Consider the following 23,558-nt stretch of genomic DNA (forward strand, 5'->3'; position numbering starts at 1 on the left):
CTCAGGAACACTTCAAGAACCCACTGTCAGTAACTACAGTTGGTCACTACATCTGTAAGGGCAAGTTAAAACTCTACTATGCAAGGCGAAAACCGTTTATCAACAACACCCAGAAACGCCGTCGACTTCGCTGCACGTCAGCAGCTAAGCCCGTGACCTTCGATCCCTCAGGCTGTACTGCATCAACAAGCGACATCAGTGTGTAAAGGATATCACCACATGGGCTCAGGAACACTTCAGGAACCCACTGTCAGTAACTACAGTTGGTCGTTACATCTGTAAGGGCAAGTTAAAACTCTACTATGCAAGGCGAAAACCGTTTATCAACAACACCCAGAAACGCTGTCGACTTCGCTGGGCCTGAGCTCATCTAAGATGGACTGATACAAAGTGGAAAAGTGTTCTGTGGTCTGACAAGTGCACATTTCAAATTGTTTTTGGAAACTGTGGACGTCGTGTCCTCCGGACCAAAGAGGAAAAGAACCATCCGGATTGTTATAGGCGCAAAGTTGAAAAGCCAGCATCTGTGATGGTATGGGGGTGTATTAGTGCCCAAGACATGGGTAACTTACACATCTGTGAAGGCGCCATTAATGCTGGAAGGTACATACAAGTTTTGGAGCAACATATGTTGCCATCCAATCAACGTTACCATGGACGCCCCTGCTTATTTCAGCAGGATAATGCCAAGCCACGTGTTACATCAACGTGGCTTCATAGTAAAAGAGTGCGGGTACTAGATTGGCCTGCCTGTAGTCCAGACCTGTCTCCCATTGAAAATGTGTGGCGCATTATGAAGCCTAAAATACCACAACGGAGACCCCCGGACTGTTGAACAACTTAAGCTGTACATCAAGCAAGAATGGGAAAGAATTCCACCTGAGAAGCTTAAAAAAATGTGTCTCCTCAGTTCCCAAACGTTTACTAAGTGTTGTTAAAAGGAAAGGCCATGTAACACAGTGGTGAACATGCCCTTTCCCAACTGCTTTGGCACGTGTTGCAGCCTTGAAATTCTAAGTTAATTATTATTAGCAAAAAAAAAAATAAAGTTTATGAGTTTGAACATCAAATATCTTGTCTTTGTAGTGCGTTCAATTGAATATGGGTTGAAAAGGATTTGCAAATCATTGTATTCCGTTTATATTTACATCTAACACAATTTCCCAACTCATATGGAAACGGGGTTTGTAGAAGGTGCGCCTTATAGTGCGGAAAATACAGTATATGTGATGCACATTTTTACACACACACGCACGCACGCACACACACACACACACACACACACATTTGAATATGCATGCGTGCGCAACTGTATCATAGAGTGGAACATGGAGGCTTGACTGTATGAGCGCATCGCAGAGCAATGATGGGATCCTCCTGGATCAGTCGAATGTGGTCTCAGATGTCAAAGCAGCAGGGCTTTTCTCACGCATGCGTACTGGCGTGTGATCTCATCCGTAGGAAGGAAGAGTCGGTGGTGGTGGGGGGGTAGTCGTTCACACGCACACACGCACGCGCACTGACAAATTTAAGCCACGCCTGCGCGGTGGTGTCCCAGTCATTACAAACCCAATTGCTGCATCTTTTTAGGAAGCTCCACGCTTTCTCTCTCTCTCTCTCTCTCTCTCTCTCGCACGCTCAAAGGTCGCATGGTGTCAGGGACGCGCCTCGTCACGGGAACGTCCCGGAGCGCGTTCACGAGGTGCAAGGTCGCGCTTTAAAAACAGTGGAGCGTATCAAACAGCGTGTGCGAGGCAAGAGGGCAACCTAATGATCTCCATTGGGATACCGCGACCAGTCAATGATCTTTTTTTTTTGCATTGGAATAAACTGACAGAGCAGAAGTGATCTGTATGATCGCGGCACAGGAGCGCGCAGTATGGTTCGGGAAACCAGACATTTATGGGTGGGAAATTTACCCGAAAATGTGCGAGAGGAGAAGATCATTGAGCACTTTAAGCGGTGAGTATTTTTTTTAATTTATTTTATTTTTGCATGACCAGCATCGCCCTCTCTTTAAACATACGCCGGTGTCACATTTTAGTGAAAGCAGGTAGTTTGCGTCTGCCATCTTCATCATTACCACTTGTGCAAACTGGAGGTTTTAATTAAGTGTAGACCACCTGTCCACCTGGTTGGCGTGCAAAAAAAAAAAAAAAAAAAAATTAAAAAAAGGTGCATAAAGCAACTTCCTTGTTGCGTTCCATTTCATTAATGGCATTGGAAATTATGTGCATAAGGCGATAGTGTTTGTGTTGCAGACTTTTTTTTCTTCTTTTTTTTTTGTATTCCTTTTTCCGCCGGCTGAATGTGATTGCACTGCAGCAAAGACGCCTTGCAGCCGATGTTGCGTTGCCCCGATCGACACACAACGGTTATCTTTGTTTTTTTGTTCCCCCCCCCCCTCTCTTCTTGCTGAATCAGCCCGCATCGCGTCAAGATAGACGATTGTGTTGTGTCGATGCCGAGGCGTGTTTTTGTCGTCTGCTTCAAGGCTGTCAAGGAAATAACAGCCGTCCATATGTGCCACCCCCACCCCCGGCAGTCTACCGTTTCCCTGCTCGCAGGCGTCGTCATGTCAGCCCCCGAGCAGCATAAATCGTGCACGCCCAATAAAAAAAAAACCTCAACACGCATGCCTCCGTTGCACATCATGCACCCGTTATCAATAAATGCGACTCTTGCTCCGTTCCGTCCTCCTGGAGGATTGTTACGTCTCTTACGTGGAGATGTGCTCGTTGTTTGCAATGGCGTAGGTGGAAGACTTGCCTCTGCAGAGGCTCGATCCGAGGAGAATGCATGCAGGTGCATGACAGCCGTGTGTAGTGATGTGATGATTGGGGAGGGGAAGGCAGAATGAGTAAGCAAGTGAGAGGGTTGCATTGGTAAAATGGCGTCGGAGGCTGTGTGCAGTATTGGGGGGACCTGCATGCATGCCACACTTTGTGTTGGCATGGGAGAAGTGGGCTCTTTCAGGGTGATGACAGGTTTTGGGGTTTGGAAGGCAGCAGATTTGGTTCTTAAAGGGGAACATTATCACAATTTCAGAATGGTTAAAACCATTAAAAATCAGTTCCCAGTGGCTTATTATATTTTTCAAAGTTTTTTTCAAAATTGTACCCATCACGCAACATCCCTAAAAAAAAAAAAGCTTCAAAGTGCCTGATTTTAACCATCGTTATAAACACCCGTCCATTTTCCTGTGACGTCACACAGTGAAGCCAACACAAACAAACATGACGGAAAGAACAGCAAGCTATAGCGACATTAGCTCGGATTCAGACTCGGATTTCAGCGGCTTAAGCGATTCAACAGATTACGAATGTATTGAAACGGATGGTTGTAGTGTGGAGGCAGGTAGCGAAAACGAAATTGAAGAAGAAACTGAAGCTATTGAGCCATATCGGTTTGAACCGTATGCAAGCGAAACCGACGAAAACGACACGACAGCCACGGGAGGACGAATTCGGCGATCGCCTTCTAAGCAACGATTGGTATGTGTTTGTTTGGCATTAAAGGAAACTAACAACTATGAACTAGGTTTACAGCATATGAAATACATTTGGCAACAACATGCACTTTGAGAGTGCAGACAGCCGAATTTTCATCAATTAATATATTCTGTAGACATACCCTCATCCGCGCTCTTTTCCTGAAAGCTGATCTGTCCAGTTTTGGAGTTGATTTCAGCAGGCCAGGGAAGCTAGGGTCGATAGGGGGTTTAGCTCGCTCGTCTGCAAGAACAAACTGCCGCCATTGCTTGCCGTGCTAGCGAGGCTCTTTGTCCCTGAATTGCTCACACACTCCGGCAGATTCAATGGGGGTCTGGCGGCAGATTTCTTTGACTTTATCGTTGGAAATGCATCTGCTTTGAGTCTCGCAGGATATCCACACATTCTTGCCATCTCTGTCGTAGCATAGCTTTCGTCGGTAAAGTGTGCGGAACAAAAGTCCAATTTCTTGCCACTTTCGCATCTTTGGGCCACTGGTGCAACTTGAATCCATCCCTGTTCGTGTTGTTACACCCTCCGACAACACACCGACGAGGCATGATGTCTCCAAGGTACGGAAAACAGTCGAAAAAACGGAAAATAACAGAGCTGATTTGACTCGGTGTTTGAGAAAATGGCGGATTGCTTCCCGATGTGACGCCACGTTGTGACGTCATCGCTCCGAGAGCGAATATTAGAAAGGCGTTTAATTCGCCAAAATTCACCCATTTAGAGTTCGGAAATCGGTTAAAAAAATATATGGTCTTTTTTCTGCAACATCAAGGTATATATTGACGCTTACATAGGTCTGGTGATAATGTTCCCCTTTAAAGCTTTTTTCACCGAGTCCCACCTCAAAAAACCAAGTACCACCATGTCCAATGTTGGTGTATTAACCCTTGTGTGGTGTTCGGGTCTGTGGGACCTGTTTTAATTTTTTTTATTAAAAGAAAAATGATACAATTAATTAATTTTTCAAACTGAGACTCACTGACTTTGGCTCATTTTCTGTGAAGAACATATATCAGAATACATATTTAATGACCACACACCATACACCCCCCCTACACATTTCTATTACATATACTAAGGGATGATGTTTGATAAGAAATTATAAAGTTCGAGCCTATTATCGAATCCTCTTATCGAACCGATTCCTTATCGACTCTCTTATCGAGTCCAGATAGGTTGTTGTATATGGAAAAACACACACAATATTTGGTTTAACAAAAGCTCACTTTTATTATATATGAAAAAAATGTAATCTAATAAATAAATAAATATTGACTGTTACCCCCCTAAAAAATGAAATAAAATAAATAAATATTGACTGTTGTTACCCAAAGTATATTAAGTGGGATTTTTCAGAAAAAAAATATATACAGTAACACAAAAACAACCAACCTGTCTCTGTGATCACTATAGGTGTATAAATAATAATATAGTGTTAAATAAAATCAGTCCCTTGGGAACAAAACTGAAAATAATACAGCTCTCCAAAAAGTGCAATTCTGCTGCTATTTGACATAAGTGTTTGTTATGATGCTTTGACATTTTTGCACTTTATTTCTTTATTGAAAGAAAATTCTATGAAGAGAAAAGTTGTTTGCAAATGTGGTTACGATGCTAAAAAAATGAAAAGTTAAAGCTAAAAAAAGAAATACACTTTATTGAGTTAACATTATTTCTTTATAGGGGGAAAGATGTGATGTTATTAGTTAGGGCGGTGTTTTTCAACCTTTTTTGAGCCAAGGCACATTTTTTGCGTTGAAAAAATTTGGACGCACACCACCAGCAGAAATCATTAAAAAACGAAACACAGTTGACAGTAAAAAGTTTAAAGTCAATTGTTGGGTATGACTTTAAAGCATAACCAAGCGTGCATCAATATAGCTCTTGTCTCAAAGTAGGTGTACTGTCACCACCTGTCACATCACGCCCTGACTTATTTTGAGTTTTTTGCTGTTTTCCTGTTTGTAGTGTTTTAGTTCTTGTCTTGCGCTCCTAATTTGGTGGCTTTTTCTCTTTTTTTTGGTATTTTCCTGTAGCAGTTTCATGTCTTCCTTGACCGCTATTCCCCACACCTGCTTTGTTTTAGCAATCAAGAATATTTCAGTTGTTTTTATCCTTCTTTGTGGGGACATTGTTGGTTGTCATGTCATGTTCGGATGTACATTGTGGACGCCGTATTTGCTCCGCAGTAAGTCTTTGCTGTCGTCCAGCATTCTGTTTTTGTTTACTTTGTAGCCAGTTCAGTTTTAGTTTTGTTCTGCATAGCCTTCCCTAAGCTTCAATGCCTTTTCTTAGGGGCACTCACCTTTTGTTTATTTTTGGTTTAAGCATTAGATACCTTTTTACCTGCATGCTGCCTCCCGACATCTACAACGCAATTAGCTACCGGCTGCCACCTACTGATATGGAAGAGTATTACACGATTACTCTGCCGAGCTCTAGACAGCACCGACACTCAACAACAACACATAATGTGCAGACTATAATTACTGGTTTGCAAAAAATATTTTTAACCCAAATAAGTGAAACTAGATGATCTCCCACGGCACACCAGACTGTATCTCACGGCACACTAGTGTGCCGCGGAACAGTGGTTGAAAAACACTGAGCTAGGGAATATAACAATTACACTACCAAGCATGCAACGGGAGTGACGAGCATGCGCGGTAGCCCCGAAAAGTGTTGTTGCATATCGCTACCCGGCAGCTAAGAATGAGGTTATGAGCACGCTGTGAAAGTAAACGTCAAGAACTCAGCCAACACGCCTCGTCTGCATTATTTATAATCAGACAGACAACACATATACAGTGTGATTTTGTTTTGTTTGCAAGGAAAGAAAAACAAAAGTTAATTAAAAAAGGGAGATGTCATATATGTATGTGCTGCGGTTGCTTTAAGAACGTTGCGACAGCTGCCGTAGAGGAGGTGCGTTGCTAGCCTGGTTGCTATGTTTCCGGTTGGTCGTAAAAGTGTTCGTCATGTGTTTGTACCCTGCTCAAATCTCTCAGTAAAGTTATTCATTGGATTATAACTTTTGTTTTGAACTTTATTACACCTTGGAGCGCTTTTTCCGGTCCATTTTTTTCCTGCTTTCCCTATCTGCGCCTAATGACTGAGCTACATGACGTCATTACTTGTGATGTCACACGGAGCATTTCTGGTCGGGATTCGTTCCGAGGGATTCGAATAAAGAACCAACTCTTTTTCTTTACTATAGTGGTCTCGATAACGGGTACCGGTTCTCAAAAAGGGATTCGAGTCCGAGGACTCGGTTCTTTTCTTATCGAACAACCGGGAAAATCGGTTTCGAGTATCATCCCTACATATACCGTATTTTTTGGATTATAAGTCGCTCCGGAGTATACGTCGCACCGGCCGAAAATGCATAATAAAGAAGGAAAAAAACATATAAGTCGAACTCGAGTATAAGTCGCATTTTTGGGGGACATTTATTTGATAAAATCCAACACCAAGAATAAACATACACACAGGAAAACAGCAAAAAAGTCCAAATAAGTCAGGGTGTGATGTGACAGGTGGTGACAGTACACCTACTTTGAGACAAGAGCTATAGTGATGCATGCTTGGTTATGGTTTAAAGTCATATCCAACAATTGCGACAACAACCTTTTATTGTCTACTGAGTTTCATTTCTTAATGAAAAACACTGACTTATGGAGTATATTGTGAATAAATTGGGAACAGGAAGTGAAGTTTTAGCAACTGTTATGTAAAGGAAAAGGGGTGGGATTAAATAAATAAATGATAAATGGGTTATACTTGTATAGCGCTTTTCTACCTTCAAGGTACTCAAAGCGCTTTGACACTAAGATCTGCTTCTTCCTACTCCTTATCGAACATGTTGAATAGAGAAACTGGAAATTGTGATGTATCATGTTGTATGCTTGCATGTTCCAAATAAAGTCAAACTCAACGCAAAAAATATATATCGTATTTTTCGGACTATAAGTCGCTTCGGAGTATAAGTCGCACCGGCCGAAAATGCATAATAAAGAAGGAAAAAAACATATAAGTCGCACTGGAGTATAAGTTGCATTTTTTGGGGGAAATGTATTTGATAAAAGCCAACACCAAGAATAAAAATTTGAAAGGCAAATTAAAATAAATAAAGAATAGTGAACAACAGGCTGAATAAGTGTACGTTATATGAGGCATAAATAACCAACTGACAACGTGCCTGGTATGTTAACGTAACATATTATGGTAAGAGTCATTCAAATAACTATAACATATAGAACATGCTATACGTTTACCAAACAATCTGTCACTCCTAATCGCTAAATCCGACAAAATCTTCTTGTCGCTCCTGGTATGCGCCGCTAGCGTCCTTTCTTTCTGCTGCTCGATCGCCGTTTTCTGCTGCATATTTCACTACGTCCAGCTCGTAATCTGCAGTATATGATTTCCTTTTCGGTGCCATTTTTGTTCAGTTTCTATAAGTTCCGCCAATGTAGAAATGATCCATTTTAATAGCTACGGCAGTAGCATACTGTATAGCCTATAGCAGTTAGCATCCCATGACCCACAATGCACTTCTGCCATGACCCTCTTCCGCCTTTGTAGTCCGTGTCGACACCGTTTTTCTATCTTCTTGTTATGGGACATTTATCCTCCACTGTTGCCATTTCTAATATAAAGTAGTGTAAAGTTATTACTTATATCTGGTCAGTAAACTCGCCATGAAAGTGCTAAAACATACCGGTGTAGTGAGTTTACATTATTCACCCAAGGAACTTTAGTTATTAGAGTTAGGTTTTTTCACGGGACACATTGTTGTTGCACTAGTGAGCCACGGATGAAGAGATGCTGCTCCGTTATTGATTAAAGTAAAGTCTGAATGTCATTAAAACGGTTAGCTCCATCTTTTGACACTTCTTCCACCCCCGTCCTTGCACGCTACACCGCTGCAACAAAGATGACGGAGAAAAGACGCTGTCGAAGGTGAGCCACGTAAATAAGTCCGCTCACAAAACGGCGCATCCTGAAGCGACTGTCAGAAAGTGGCTTGAAGATGATCTGTTAAACATAAGCTATGCAACATTTTGACCAAAGAACCACCATTACATGTTATGTAGACCTCAAGGAATGCGCCATATTTTCCGGTCCGCCTTTTGTATGAAAATAGACCTGACTAGACCCGCTCATCGGCAGTGCACCTTATAATACGGTGCGCCCTATGATCCGGAGAATACGGCATGTGTAATATTTTTGGCCTCTGTAACATTACACACAATGCACAAACATCATCAACAATGATACTCCAATAAGGTTGTACAGTATGCCGTTCTGTGAAAATGATGGAATGAACAAAGTTGGAAAAGTAAGTGAAGTGTGACCACTTTTTCAGTCATAACTAACTTTAACTTTTTAAATATTACTAATATACTATGTTGAGGAAGTCTGTGGAAGTTTGTCGTTTCTTTTGTGGCTTACAGTCGTGTTGCGGCTTTTTATTATTGTGTTGTGGCATTTGTACTTGTTGTAGCTTTTGCAATTGTGCTGTAGCTGAAAGTTCTGTTGTAATTTATGATATTGTCTTGTCCCATTTGCTTTTTTGTTGTTGTGTTTTTCAGCCACCGTAGCTATCCGCTAGGGATGTCCCGATCCAGGTTTTTGCACTTCCGATCCGATACCGATACTGACCGATACTGGCCTATTCGAGCATGTATTAAAGTTTAAAGTTATTTAGCCTACTTAGTTGTCAGAATCATGTTGAAAAGGGTTTTAGTACTCTTGATAACAACTAGCCAGCTGAATTAGGGGAGTTTGAATAATACACAATGGTTGGTAACAAGAAACTGACCTGTTTATTCAAGGATAAACACAAAATAGACAAAATTATACATGACAAACAGAAATGGCATCATTGAACTAGGGCTGAGCGATATGGACTTTTTTTAATATTGCGATATTTTAAGGCCATATCGCGATACACAATATATATCTCGATATTTTGCCTTAGCCTTGAATGAACACTTGATGCATAAAATCACAGCAGTATGATGATTCTATGTGTCTACATTAAAACATTCTTCTTCATACTGCATTAATATATGCTACTTTTAAACTTTCATGCAGAGAAGGAAATCACAACCTAAAAAAATCACAATTTTTTTCATACGGTGTTGATCTGGAAATGTTTGCCTCGGCATTTTGATGGTGTGGGGGTGTGGCACCGAATGGAGATAAGCGTCTCTACAGACGTTACAATATTTGAACATTGATGACGAAAACGGTTTTCTCTGTCGTGTCCGTGTGTCAAAAATTGTTATGCGCTTATTTTTTTATTTGATTTTGTGCGTGGCATAGATTTGCCGTGCGCAGAGGACGCTTGAGCAGTGCGCAATTGCACAGGCGCGCACCTTAGCGGCTGCGCTAGCATCACAGCTAACGTTAGCCATGCTGCTACCTCTCTGCTCGGGGAGGACATATACGTATGTGACGTATGACGTGACAGTATGAGAAGTGTGTAAGAAGGTGCGCTTGCTGTCTGTGAGGGGGAGACACAGGAAAGAGTGAGAAGAGCATGTAGTGTAATGCCAGCAGCTAAAAGCAACTGCGTGAGAATCCACAGACCTGTTGATGTGTTGAAGGTGTGCAAGAAAATGCGGAACGGAAATTAGGGAACAGCAGAAAAGTGGAATGTATTATTTAAATCGGTGCGTTGGAAAACACGGACCAGAGTTTTTCTTTTAAACTGGATCTGGATCGGCATTTTCCCATGCTTGCCGATACGCATTTTTTGGCAAATATCATCGGCCGATCCGATCCAAATATCGAATCGGGACATCCCTACTATCCGCCATTCTTGTCTTGCCATATGATGGCAATGACGCCACAGATGAGCAGACAGATCATTAAAAGTGTTAAGTTTCATATAAACTATTGTGTTCTTAAAGTTGTAATATCGATAAAATTGATTGATTTCCATCTAAAAAAAACGTTGGATCGATATCTATCTTCCAGAAGGTAAACTTGCCGAGCACAGATTGATGCAGTTGAATCTAAGGAATATAAATGGATATATCGATTAATCGTTACGCCCCTAGTATTTTTCTCATTTTGTTCCCAAGTCTGTATGTATTTGTGTCCACAACGGTCCACTGTTACAAGTACAAATGTTGTTGACATCAAGGCAAACATAGCTTCTCCTGTTTAAATTTTGATGTCGAATTTGACCAATTTGCACACTAGTACAGAGCACTTCATTGTAAATTTAATTTTAATCTGTTACGGTTTGCACGGCATAAGTACAGGGAGTGTGGGGAGGATGGCTGCTACATAAAGTGTGTCAGCAAAAGCACTGTATGCAAATGTCCAAATTAAACACAAGCCCCTTTCACAATGCCTGTAAAAGGCAACATGTCTTTACTTGACCCTTTGACCCCAGTCAACATTCTGTACAAATGTCACTGTCACAAAATGGGGAGAACAAAGTCCATCCATCCATCCATTTTCTACTGCTTGTCCCTTTTTGGGGTCGCCTGGCCATTTCATGGCTTCAGAGTAGGTATCAGAGCTGTAACAAAGGTTTAAAAGGAGTGTGACAATATATCGCGATATTTAACCATACAATGAGATAATTGTTCCAATCGTTTTTGTACAAACCCCGTTTCCATATGAGTTGGGAAATTGTGTTAGATGTAAATAAAAACAGAATACAATGATTTGCAAATTCTTTTCAACCCATATTCATTTGAATGCACTACAAAGACAAGATGTTTGATGTTCAAACTCATAAACTTAATTTTTTTTTTCAAATAATAATTAACTTAAAATTTCATGGCTGCAACACGTGACAAAGTAGTTGGGAAAGGGTATGTTCACCACTGTGTTACATGGCCTTTCCTTTTAACAACACTCAATAAACGTTTGGGAACTGAGGAGACACATTTTTTAAGCTTCTCAGGTGGAATTCTTTCCCATTCTTGCTTGATGTACAGCTTAAGTTGTTCAACAGTCCGGGGGTCTCCGTTGTGGTATTTTAGGCTTCATAATGCGCCACACATTTTCAATGGGAGACATGTCTGGACTACAGGCAGGCCAGTCTAGTACCCGCACTCTTTTACTAAGAAGCCACGTTGATGTAACACGTGGCTTGGCATTGCCTTGCTGAAATAAGCAGGGGCGTCCATGGTAACGTTGCTTGGATGGCAACATATGTTGCTCCAAAACCTGTATGTACCTTTCAGCATTAATGGCGCCTTCACAGATGTGTAAGTTACTCATGTCTTGGGCACTAATACACCCCCATACCATCACAGGTGCTGGCTTTTCAACTTTGCGCCTACAACAATCCGGATGGTTCTTTTCCTCTTTGGTCCGGAAGAGACGACGTCCACAGTTTCCAAAAAACAATTTGAAATGTGGACTCGTCAGACCAACAGAACACTTTTCCACTTTGTATCAGTCCATCTTAGATGAGCTCAGGCCCAGCGAAGCCGACGACATTTCTGGGTGTTGTTGATAAACGGTTTTCGCCTTGCACAGTAGAGTTTTAACTTGCACTTACAGATGTAGCGACCAACTGTAGTTACTGACAGTGGGTTTCTGAAGTGTTCCTGAGGCCATGTGGTGATATCCTTTACACACTGATGTCGCGTGTTGATGCAGTACAGCCTGAGGGATAGAAGGTCACGGGCTTAGCTGCTTATGTGCAGTGATTTCTCCAGATTCTCTGAACCCTTTGATGATATTACGGACCGTAGATGGTGAAATCCCTAAATTCCTTGCAATAGCTGGTTGAGAAAGGTTTTTCTTAAACTGTTCAACAATTTGCTCACACATTTGTTGACAAAGTGGTGACCCTTGCCCCATCCTTGTTTGTGAATGACTGAGCATTTCATGGAATCTACTTTTATACCCAATCATGGCACCCACCTGTTCCCAATTTGCCTGTTCATCTGTGGGATGTTCCAAATAAGTGTTTGATGAGCATTCCTCAACTTTATCAGTATTTATTGCCACCTTTCCCAACTTCTTTGTCACATGTTGCTGGCATCAAATTCTAAAATTAATGATTATTTGCAAAAAAAAAAACGTTTATCAGTTTGAACATCAAATATGTTGTCTTTGTAGCATATTCAACTGAATATGGGTTGAAAATGATTTGCAAATCATTGTATTCCGTTTATATTTGCATCTAACACAAGTTCTCAACTCATATGGAAACGGGGTTTATAGTTGTTTTTCTCGCCATACACAGTTGTATTTGATTTACCCTTTGGTACATTGAGGGACACATCCCTTATAGCAATATACAATCGGCCACCGATCATTATCAGCTGATTTTTGTGAAAAGGTATATGAGCGCCATTGACGAAAATGCTTTTTTATTGCAGATCACCTCTGACTGACACTGTATTTAATTTTAATCCTCCGGCTGACAAGCAGTTCGCAGCTAATTATGTATCGCCATTAGGAAAGTAATGATATCACAATCTCACGGTACGATATTGTGAGGATAATAAGAGTACGGTATTATTGTAAAAAAAATAAAATAATAAAAAGACTTAGTAAGAATGCAATGGTGTGTAAACATTAGTGGCAGGAATGTAAGTTTCAACACTTACTGTATTTAAACACAAACTTAATGCTCAAATGTTCTGATCATATTTATTACAAGAAACAGGTATTTTTTATATGCATAGAATGATGCAGGAATATCAAGTGTTTCAAATAATTTACTGTATGCCAAATATGAAAAAACAACAACTTTTTGTTGAGTGTCTTCTAAACTGATAATGTAAACATCCAGTTTAGCAAGTGTAAACAATAATATTCAGTTTAGTGTCTTTCAACTTTTAACTTTGAGTACCAGTGTCCTCCTTAATGGACATTTCTGTATTGGTTTGAAGAATGCTGATTCTCAGGAGGTTATGGTAAATGGATTATACTTGTATAGCGCTTTTCTACCTTCAAGGTACTCAAAGCGCTTTGACACCATTTCCACATTCACCCATTCACACACACATTCACGCATTGACGGCGGGAGCTACCATGCAAGGCACTAACCATGACCAATCAGGAGCAAGGGTGAATTGTCTTGCTCAAGGACACAATGGACGTGACGAGGTTGGTAGAAGCTGGGGATTGAACCAGGAACCCTCAGGTTGCTGGCACAGCCACTCTGCCAACTGACAATTTAACGTTTTAATAGTGTATACACCTCACAAATTGATGTTTGGCCTTGCTGTGTCTTGGTTTCACATCAAGGATATTTTCTGGGTGATGGTTCTTTAAGTGGCTTCTCATATTACTTCTATTCCCCAACTCGTTGACGTTACGGTGTACAGTGTCAGCAAACTGTTCCATTGTGATGCAATGATGACAGTGCTGCACTCGCCTCGATTGGTCATATTTTTATTGGTTTGTTTCTCTGATTCAGTGAAAGTCGTCTCGGGCTGGGCGATATGTCTGAAAACTGTATCATGATGGAAGTATTTTATATCAGTCGGTATCGATAACATTTTTTTCGTGACCAGATCTATCGAAAATAAGAACTGGGAAAACATATAAAAACGTTAATCTTCCTCTGATTATAATCCCCTTGGCTATCAAGGCAGGTGGTAGCGGGGGTGTATTTTGTAGCGCCCCGGAAGAGTTAGTACTGCAAAGGATTCTGGGTATTTGTTCTGTTGTGTTTATGTTGTGTTACGGTGCGGATGTTCTCCCAAAATGTGTTTGTCATTCTTGTTTGGTGTGGATTAAAAGTGTGGCGTATATTTCTAACAGTGTTAAAGTTGTTTATACGGCCACCCTCAGTGTAACGTGTATTGCTGTTGATCAAGTGTGTGTTGCATTCATGTGTGTGTGCGTACAGAAGCCGCATATATCTTGTGACTGGGCCGGCACGTTGTTAGAATGGATGCAAAGCAGACGTGACGACAGCTCGTAGAGGAAGTTAAAGGCAGTGCCTTTAAGGCACGCCCCCAAGACTGTGGTCCCGGTGGACTACGAGATATAATGACTGATGAACACCTTCGTTCGATAATGAAGGTTGCCTCAGCTCAAAGCCTGAGCCCCGATATTAATGAACTAGCACCCAAGAAAAGATGGCAGGTATCTGGCTTGGGCACATCAGATTAGATCAGCGTGTTGCAAACTGAGCAGTTTAACGTCCTGAATGGTTGGTTTATTCATTGTTATTTTAGTTTCAAATGTATTAGCCTGTGGAAAAAGTTAATGTTGATATTTACCTCAGAAGGCTGTAAATAGAAAAGAGGCATTGCATTTTTATTTAAATTGTATTTGATATGCCATTGATATTTTGTAATTATTATTATTATTATTATTATTATTTGAAACTAAAGTTATATAAGCCTTGCTTGTTCAATATTCAATGCAAAACTTGTTTGGGTCCCTATTAAAAGGTTAATTTGTTCAACCTTGGCCCGCGGCTTTGTTCGGTTTTAAATTTTGGCCCACTCTGTATTTGACTTTGACACCCCTGGCTTAAGAGTTCATTAAAACTTTGAAATGAAAAGCTCAGAAAATGTAAGGTTTGAAAAACTGTATGATGATCAAAATTACAACAAATAAAGGCTTGCTATATATCACTTTGCATGTAATGAGTTAATATCACAGATTAGTTTCTCATTTGAAGTTATTGGCTGACATGAATAGACTTTTACACCATATTCAAATGTTTTCGAGTTTCACCTGAATACTATAATGACTGAGAGAAAATCTGGTTGTAGGAAAACATGCAACTTTTCTTTGACTACATTTGAACATTCACGTACCGAAAATGCAAACTTTTGACCACAGACTTAGTCGCTGCTCGATGACATTCGTTGTGAACTGGAGCTGCCCGCCTCGAAGCCAGTCAAAATCTGTCTCTCGTCATGCTCATCTAAATGAGAAGGCATATATTTGAATTGAAGAAATAATAGTGCTATCATTATCATATTGGTGTTTGTCAGTACTTGTTTTCAGATGACATGCTCACATTACTGCTTCTGGGATTCATAATTATTGCATACTGTGTGTTCAAATGTTTCAGCATATTGCTCGCATGTCCTCCTCCTTGATGAGATAGCAGCCTTATAATTATTATAGTTACCCGCTCAGTGGCCTTGTGGTTAAAGTGTCTGCCCTGAGATCGGTAGGTCTTGAGTTCAACCAGTCATACCAAAGACTATAAAAATGGGACCCATTACCCCCCTGCTTGGCACTCAGCATCAAGGGTTGGAATTGGGGGTTAAATCACCAAAATGATTCCCGAGCGCGGCCACCGCTGCTGCTCAGTGCTCCCCTCAGCTCCCAGGGGGTGAACATAGGGATGGGTCAAATGCAGAGGTTAATTTCACCACACCTAGTGTGTGTGTGTGTGTGTGTGTGATTATCAGTGGTACTTTAACTTTAACTTTTATTTTAAGTAGCGCTGTTGCAATCTTTTGTTGTAAATTGTAGTCAACTTCAGGGCGTTTGTTGTGCCCAGGCGCTGCCATTTTGACCTCTGACGTCACCACGCACGTTGCGTAATGATTTCATCCCCACCCGGAAGAATCGATAAGAACCGTGTGAGAACATGGCAAGCGATTCCAAGGAATTGATACACTGGGAACTGGTTCTCGATTCCCATCCCTACAACTGATGCCACTTTGTTCCATGGATAAATACGAACCCTGTTTCCATATGAGTTGGGAAATTGTGTTAGATGTAAATATAAACGGAATACAATGATTTGCAAATCCTTTCCCTTTCAAGTTGAATATGCTACAAAGACAACATATTTGATGTTCAAACTGATAAACATTTTTTTTTTTGCAATCATTAACTTTAGAATTTGATGCCAGCAACACGTGACAAAGAAGTTGGGAAAGGTGGCAATAAATACTGATAAAGTTGAGAAATGCTCATCAAACACTTATTTGGAGCAGCCCACAGGTGAACAGGCAAATTGGGAACAGGTGGGTGCCTTGATTGGGTATAAAATAGTGCGGGTACTAGACTGGCCTGCCTGTAGCCCAGACCTGTCTCCCATTGAAAATGTGTGGCGCATTACGAAGCCTAAAATACCACAACGGAGACCCCCGGACTGTTGAACAACTTAAGCTGTACATCAAGCAAGAATGGGAAAGAATTCCACCTGAGAAGCTTAAAAAATGTGTTTCCTCAGTTCCCAAACGTTTACTGAGTGTTGTTAAAAGGAAAGGCCATGTAACACAGTGGTGAACATGCCCTTTCCCAACTACTTTGGCACGTGTTGCAGCCATGAAATTCTAAGTTAATTATTATTTGCAAAAAAAAAATAAAGTTTATGAGTTTGAACATCAAATATCTTGTCTTTGTAGTGCATTCACTTGAATATGGGTTGAAAAGGATTTGCAAATCATTGTATTCCGTTTATATTTACATCTAACCATTGGCGTTGTTAGGCCTATTTTAGGGGGGGCTCAAGCCCCCTAAAATATTCTAAAGCCCGCCTAAATAATTTGGTGTTATTTATTTATATATATTTATATATATATATTTTATTTTTATTTTTTACAAATACATGCCGACATATTCATTATAAAGTGGCCCGAATATGAGTTTAAATAAATAATCATATAAACTGTCATTATTCACTCAGTTTCCCCTCACTTCATAGCGTAAATCACCAAAAATTATTCCCGGGCGCGGCACCGCTGCTGCCCACTGCTCCCCTCACCTCCCAGGGGGTGATCAAGGGGATGGGTCAAATGCAGAGGACACATTTCACCACACATAGTGTGTGTGTGTGTGTGTGTGTGTGTGTGTGTGTGACAATCATTTGTACTTTAAGGTAGAGAGCCCCTTTACTGTGTCGGTATCCAATCCATTCCACTTGTTCATATAGAAAATGCCCACATCACTCAAAATCCAGTCCGCATTTTCTCTGCGACCTTGCTTGCGGTCCTTGGACTTGTTCATACAGAAATGGCCCACATCACTCTTGTATAATTTATATAAAGTAATATACATTAGTCTAATGTTAAAACAATGAAAAAAACATTAAATATATTTGTTTTATTGTATTGTTATATTAATAGCTGTTGTATTGTTATAGAATGGCTTGGTAAACATTTCATAGGATTTTCAGAGGGAGGAAAAACCAAGACATTTAATATAAAATGTCAAATTAATAAATACATTAAAAGAAAAAGAAAAAAAATGGTTAAAAGCCATCATCCCGGGGAGCATTTCATTTCGTCCCGTGCATTTTTTAAATAATAATAATAACAATGAATAATTTCTAAGTCTTTGTTAGCCGTTTGTGAAGTTTTGTGCTCGTGCGCTACGTTCGCTCGCGTCCTGTGCATCTCCTGGGGGCTAAGCCCCCCCTGTCCTTAAAAGCTAGTGACGCCCCTGCATCTAACACAATTTCCCAACTCATATGGAAACGGGGTTTGTATTTGCCTGTGTGTCTATAGCTCTTTCAATGGAAACCTCCAACAATTTATACCATACCAAAGGCACCCAAATCACTTAGCGAAAACACAGCTTCAGAGTCATGCATGTGGATAAATGCTCAATGTGATGTTTCCATAAGATTCCATTTATTAACAAAATGAATACTGTCATGCTGAAGTACCATACCAATGTGTAGAAATGGTCTAAGACAGGGGTTTTCAAAGTTTAGCTTCTCCCCCAGAAAACAGAATACATTTGGCGCCACACCTTCTTCCCCAAAAACGGATTTTCTGGAAAATATTTTGTGGAGGTTTTTTCCGATCTCCTTACTGTAGTAACTATCAGGTAATCTCTCCTTTGACATAACTGAAGTTACCTTGGCAGGTTAAAAAGACATTTTCTTCACTTTGAAAACCCCTGATTGAGGAGCTATATAAAAAAATGTCACCTGTTTTGTTACACTTCACTCATTGGCCCGTTTCCAATGTTTTCTCTGCAGATATGGACGTGTAGAGAGTGTCAAAGTCCTGCCTAAACGGGGTTCAGAGGGCGGAGTCGCAGCCTTTGTGGATTTTGTGGACATTAAAAGTGCTCAGAAGGCTCACAATGCGGTCAACAAGATGGGCGACAGAGACCTGCGCACTGATTATAACGAACCGGGCACCATTCCTAGTGCCGCGAGGGGGCTGGACGATAGTCTGTCCTTAGGTTCTCGCGGCCGTGATGTATCAGGGTTCACACGGGCGGCAGGGGGGGCTGTGTATGGCCCCCCCACGTCGCTCCACAGCAGAGATGGACGCTATGAACGGAGACTAGACGGGTAAGTGGACAAAGTTTCTCTGAAGGCAGGGGGGAACCGTGCTTTGTAGTACACCTCACCTCCAAGCATCTTTCCACCATATTCATTTACTTGTTTGGGGGTTAAAGAGGAGAAAAAAAGTTAAGAAATCTTATAGGGATCCCCTCTTAAGTCTTGGAAGCATACTTAAAGGTAGACACTAAGTTATTATACTAAGTGTAACCAATCACCTATAGGCTAAATTTCTGATGCGGATATTAGTGAGTAGAAGCAACTCTGTCAGATGGATATATCATTTGTGGAAATTACAGGGGAAAAAGATTGGACATTGAAAATTTCCCCAGGATTGTTGAAGATTACTAAAGTTCAGGGAGAAACTGCTAAAGAAAGAGTGGTCCAGCCACTATCCCTGGGATTCCTCCCCTAATCTGGAGTTACGTGGCTGACTTGGTGGATTATATCACCCCTTTTCCCCCATTTAGTGAAACAAACGAGCACACATTAAACATACAAGACACCATTATTTGGATTAGTCATTTTTCAGTTATGCACGCCGGAATCATGCGGATAACCTACTTGGGATTTTGATCCCTGCTATTGGATTAACGCTGTCAAGAAACACTAAAGGATATGCTATCCTGCCAAAGGTATGGGTTACTTTCTTGGTATCTTTTTTTTTTTTCATTTCTTTTATTTGGGATTATGTCTGAAATCAGGGCATTGCGATTTGAGAGCTGGGAGATCTCTACAAAAAAAACTTGTGAGCTAGACCATTCTTTCCCCTGCCTTTTTCAAGAGTTTTTGTGACAGACTGATATGGACATGGATGATACAAAAATGCTGACTGGAGATAACCTGCCTGACGCCTGTGGAATACCTCCTTCTTTCCATTGTGTGGAACTATGAATCTTGGATACAATGACAGAATCAGAACTGTTTTTTTTTTCTGGTGAACAGCACTTCTCATGGACTTTGGTCATATTTTGACTGACTCTCGTGTTTACAGAGGAACAGCATGGACATACCACTACACCTTTTTTTTTTCACTGACTGCAATATTGTGTGGTGCATGAAGATGGATTACCATTGATTTACACCTTCCCACTAAGTATGACTGCATGTGCAATAAGGAATTTCTCCCCTTTTTTTGGAAGTTGCCTGACAAAGAGAAAAGTCTAGAACATTAGGGGGAAACCAATAACGACACACTTACCTGAAAATGGACTCTTGGATGGTATGTTTTTAATACTCGGCCGGATATATGGACACATTTGAACTACAGTATTAGTTTAAAAAGACAATCCACATCATCTGGACTCTCCTGCCCTGAAGACAAGGATTACATTTTTAAAATACAAGCTACATCTTTTAACCACACTCCTCCACTCAGCATTTTTGCCACTTTTTTCTTTTTTTTTTTTTTTTTTTTTTTTTTTTTTGCTCACAAAGTTCTATCTCCCTGTATTGTATTTGGAATTATAGGTCAAGTTACCACTCTCTCAAAAGGTTGGTATGTCCTGCCCTGTGTATTTTAGCTGTCCTCTCTAACCCCCTAGTTTGCAACTCCTGGCTCTTTATTTCTCCCACTAACTGCACCAGCTGGTACATGATGTTATTATGTGTCTATTTTCACATCTGTTCCTTTTACCTTGTATTGTTCTCCTTTTTCTTCGACTTTCCTTACCTGACAACCAGCTCCTACTCCCAGCTCTCTTTTATGTTATAGTGTTGCTGTGGTTACTCAGCAGTCAAAACGCACAGCGTAATACTGCACAACTTCAAAGACTGCTTCCATTTTTCTGCTTTTTAGCCGTGATATTCTGGACCTAACAAGTTATAGAATTAGTATCCATTAAACAATGTTTTTTTTCTTTCATAAACAAACACATAATTACAAAAAACTAATCCAAATTTTCCACAATAAATAAAATAATCCATTCTAGAGTCTTGAATTATAACTATACCAACTATTTAACCATTTAACTGCAAATTGCAACAAATTGTGTGCACCCAATAATTATCAGACCGATACACGACATTATGACTTGGGATGTCCCGATCCAGGTTTTTGCACTTCCGATCCGATACCGATATTGTTTTTGCATTTCCGATCCGATACCGATACTGACCGATACTGGCCTATCCGAGCATGTATTAAAGTTTAAAGTTATTTAGCCTACTTAGTTGTCAGAATCATGTTGAAAAGGGTTTTAGTACTCTTGATAACAACTAGCCAGCTGAATTAGGGGAGTTTGAATTGACTTTTTAATTTTATTTTGTAGTAGTAGCGACTGCCTCCCCAGTCAATTCCCTTTGTTTTCACTATAGCAAACTGCGCATGCAAATGACATTGAGGCCACATTGGGCCACATGTGCGTTTACACTGGAGTCTGATTTAAAACAAACAAAAAAAAAAACATTTTATCTGTGTAAACAGTCAGCCAGACAAAATCCGATTTAATAAAAAAATAATAATCAGATTTGGGCCTTTTTGGCCTACAGTTCAAACGTAGTCTGTAATCTTCTCTTCTCACGTTCTTTGAACATCCCTACATCAGGCTCGCCTCCTGGTTTGGGCTAAATTTCGCCATAAAAACAAAACCAAAACAAAGATAAATGTGCACAGAGTTATTTCTTCAATGCTCTGTGAACTGTGGTTTGGATGAATAGGACATTATCAAGAACATGACCTTATGCAATATGCTATCTGAGCCTTTCTCTTCTGTACTAAAGTGTCCTAGGTTATTTCTTGGCCCCCGCACAAAGTTTTATGGAAATACTTTGTGTAATCGAACAAACAGACGTAAGGGTCAGCAAGAATTGTGGTTCCCACATGTTCTGTTCTATTTTCAAGCCTGTTTGAAGCCGTTTTTGTAGCAGCTCTTATTAATTTGACAAAAGTAACAGGAAACATGTTGGCAGGGGGATTAAAGAAAGCTTCTCCAAAACCATCCCTATTAACATACATAATAGGGCTGGACGATTATGGAAAAAATAATAATCACAATTATTTTAATTGATATTAAAATAAGTCGATCGCGAGCTACCGGTCAATCATTATTAGAAAAAAAACGACCGGCGGGAAGGCGAGAAACACTTTTTATTTCAACAGACTCTCGCGCCGTACCTGCGGTCAAAAGCCTAAAGATCGACCGGACAGATCCTGTCTTCACAACAAAAGTGCTTCTCCATCCTATCTGCGCCAACAAAATTAGAGTCTCAGAAAGCGAGCGTACACAAGCTTGCAGGCTACAGAGTTTGTTGTCAATGTATTTCTTGTAAAGTTGATAAAAAACGAGTATAGAAGCTGGACAAATAAGATGCCAAAAACCAACCACTTTTATGTGGTATTGGACAGGAAGGAGGACTTTTTTCACCTCCTTTCAAAATGTGGAAGTTTTTCAGCACTACTGTGAATCCTGTCTGATTCCAATCAATGCAAGTTGTGTGTGTGTGTGTGTGTGTGTGTGTGTGTGTGTGTGTGTGTGTGTGTGTGTGTGCATAATTGTGTGTATTTATGTATGTATGTATGTGTGTGTGTGTGTGTGTGTATATACACATGTATGTGTGTATATATACATATGCGTGTGTTTGTATATACACATATATATATATATATATATATATATATATATATATATATATATATATATATATATATATATATATATATATATATAATGTACGTATGTGTGTATATATATGTGTGTGTGTGTGTATATATATATATATATATATACACACACACACACAATGTATATATATATATATATATATATATATATATATATATAGTATGTGTGTGACCCCTCGACTTGGTCATTTGAAAAGTTGCTCGCCTGCTGAAAAAGTGTGGGCACCCTTGCCATAGAGTGTGTGCTTTTTGTATCATATATAAAATGTTCCAATTAAATGCAAAAATCCTAACATTTATTATTGCAATACCTCCCTTGGACAATTTTGACCAGCATTTTAAATGTATCAATACGTAAATTAAGTAGATTATGCATGATTAAGGGACTTTTTTGAAACCATTATTTTAGACTTGGATAAACTGTATTGGTCCACAAGGGAAATTGTTCCACACAGTAGCTCAGTAACAAAGGATGGAAAGGATAATGCACACAAGGGCACAAGAAGAGGGCAAAAACAAAAGGTATAAAGTAGACTAAAAATGTACCATAGTAGCAATATAAAATATAACATATGTAATATTTACATGTTATACATACATTATATAATATATACTGACATTTTATTATTTGATTATATTTTTATATAATATATACAATATATAACAAATCCCAATTACCATGTACAATATTACAGTATATGTAACAGCTGGAAATATACAATATAAACATAATGTGATTTTGATAGCGCAGTCAAACCGAATGCGGCAGACTGTGCTCTTATTGTGAAGGGGGGAAGTGTGCCGTGCTGCTCTTGCTGTTCTAAGCTTGACAAATAAGGAGACACTTAAGACTGTTAAAAAAAAAAAAAATAGGGAGCGCCTCTCAAGTTGCGACTACTGTTCTGTTTGCACATTGATCTTACATCGATGATGTCATTCACAACAACACGGGTTGAGGTAGGGCTGGGCGATATGGACGAAAAAGTATATCTCGATATATTTTTACTTAAACTCGATATTCGATATATATCTCGATATGATTTTCGGTGAAAGTATACATATAAAGATATTCATTTTTGAGCGATATTCAGTGAAATTGAAGTGAATGAAAACAGTCAGTGGCACTTTTTTCAACCCAGTTAGTCAAGATGGGTATTAACAGCACAGAAAATAGTAGTTTAAGGAGTACAGAATTACATAACATAAATAAAATTGAAAACTA

General features: G+C 39.9%; 1 protein-coding gene across 1 annotated transcript in view; it reads left to right on the forward strand.

Moving 5' to 3' along the window:
• The first annotated feature begins 1,552 nt into the window (after positions 1-1,552).
• spen (spen family transcriptional repressor) overlaps positions 1,553-23,558 on the forward strand; it is a 71,347-nt gene continuing 49,341 nt past the window's right edge. Inside the window, exons 1-2 of the mRNA XM_061974993.1 lie at positions 1,553-1,962; positions 18,403-18,723. Of these exons, the coding sequence (XP_061830977.1) occupies positions 1,880-1,962; positions 18,403-18,723 (404 nt within the window). The 5' untranslated portion in view covers positions 1,553-1,879. The remainder of the gene's footprint in view (positions 1,963-18,402; positions 18,724-23,558) is intronic.

Source organism: Nerophis lumbriciformis, linkage group LG01 (genome assembly GCF_033978685.3).
Source record: "Nerophis lumbriciformis linkage group LG01, RoL_Nlum_v2.1, whole genome shotgun sequence".
Taxonomy (NCBI): domain Eukaryota; kingdom Metazoa; phylum Chordata; class Actinopteri; order Syngnathiformes; family Syngnathidae; genus Nerophis; species Nerophis lumbriciformis.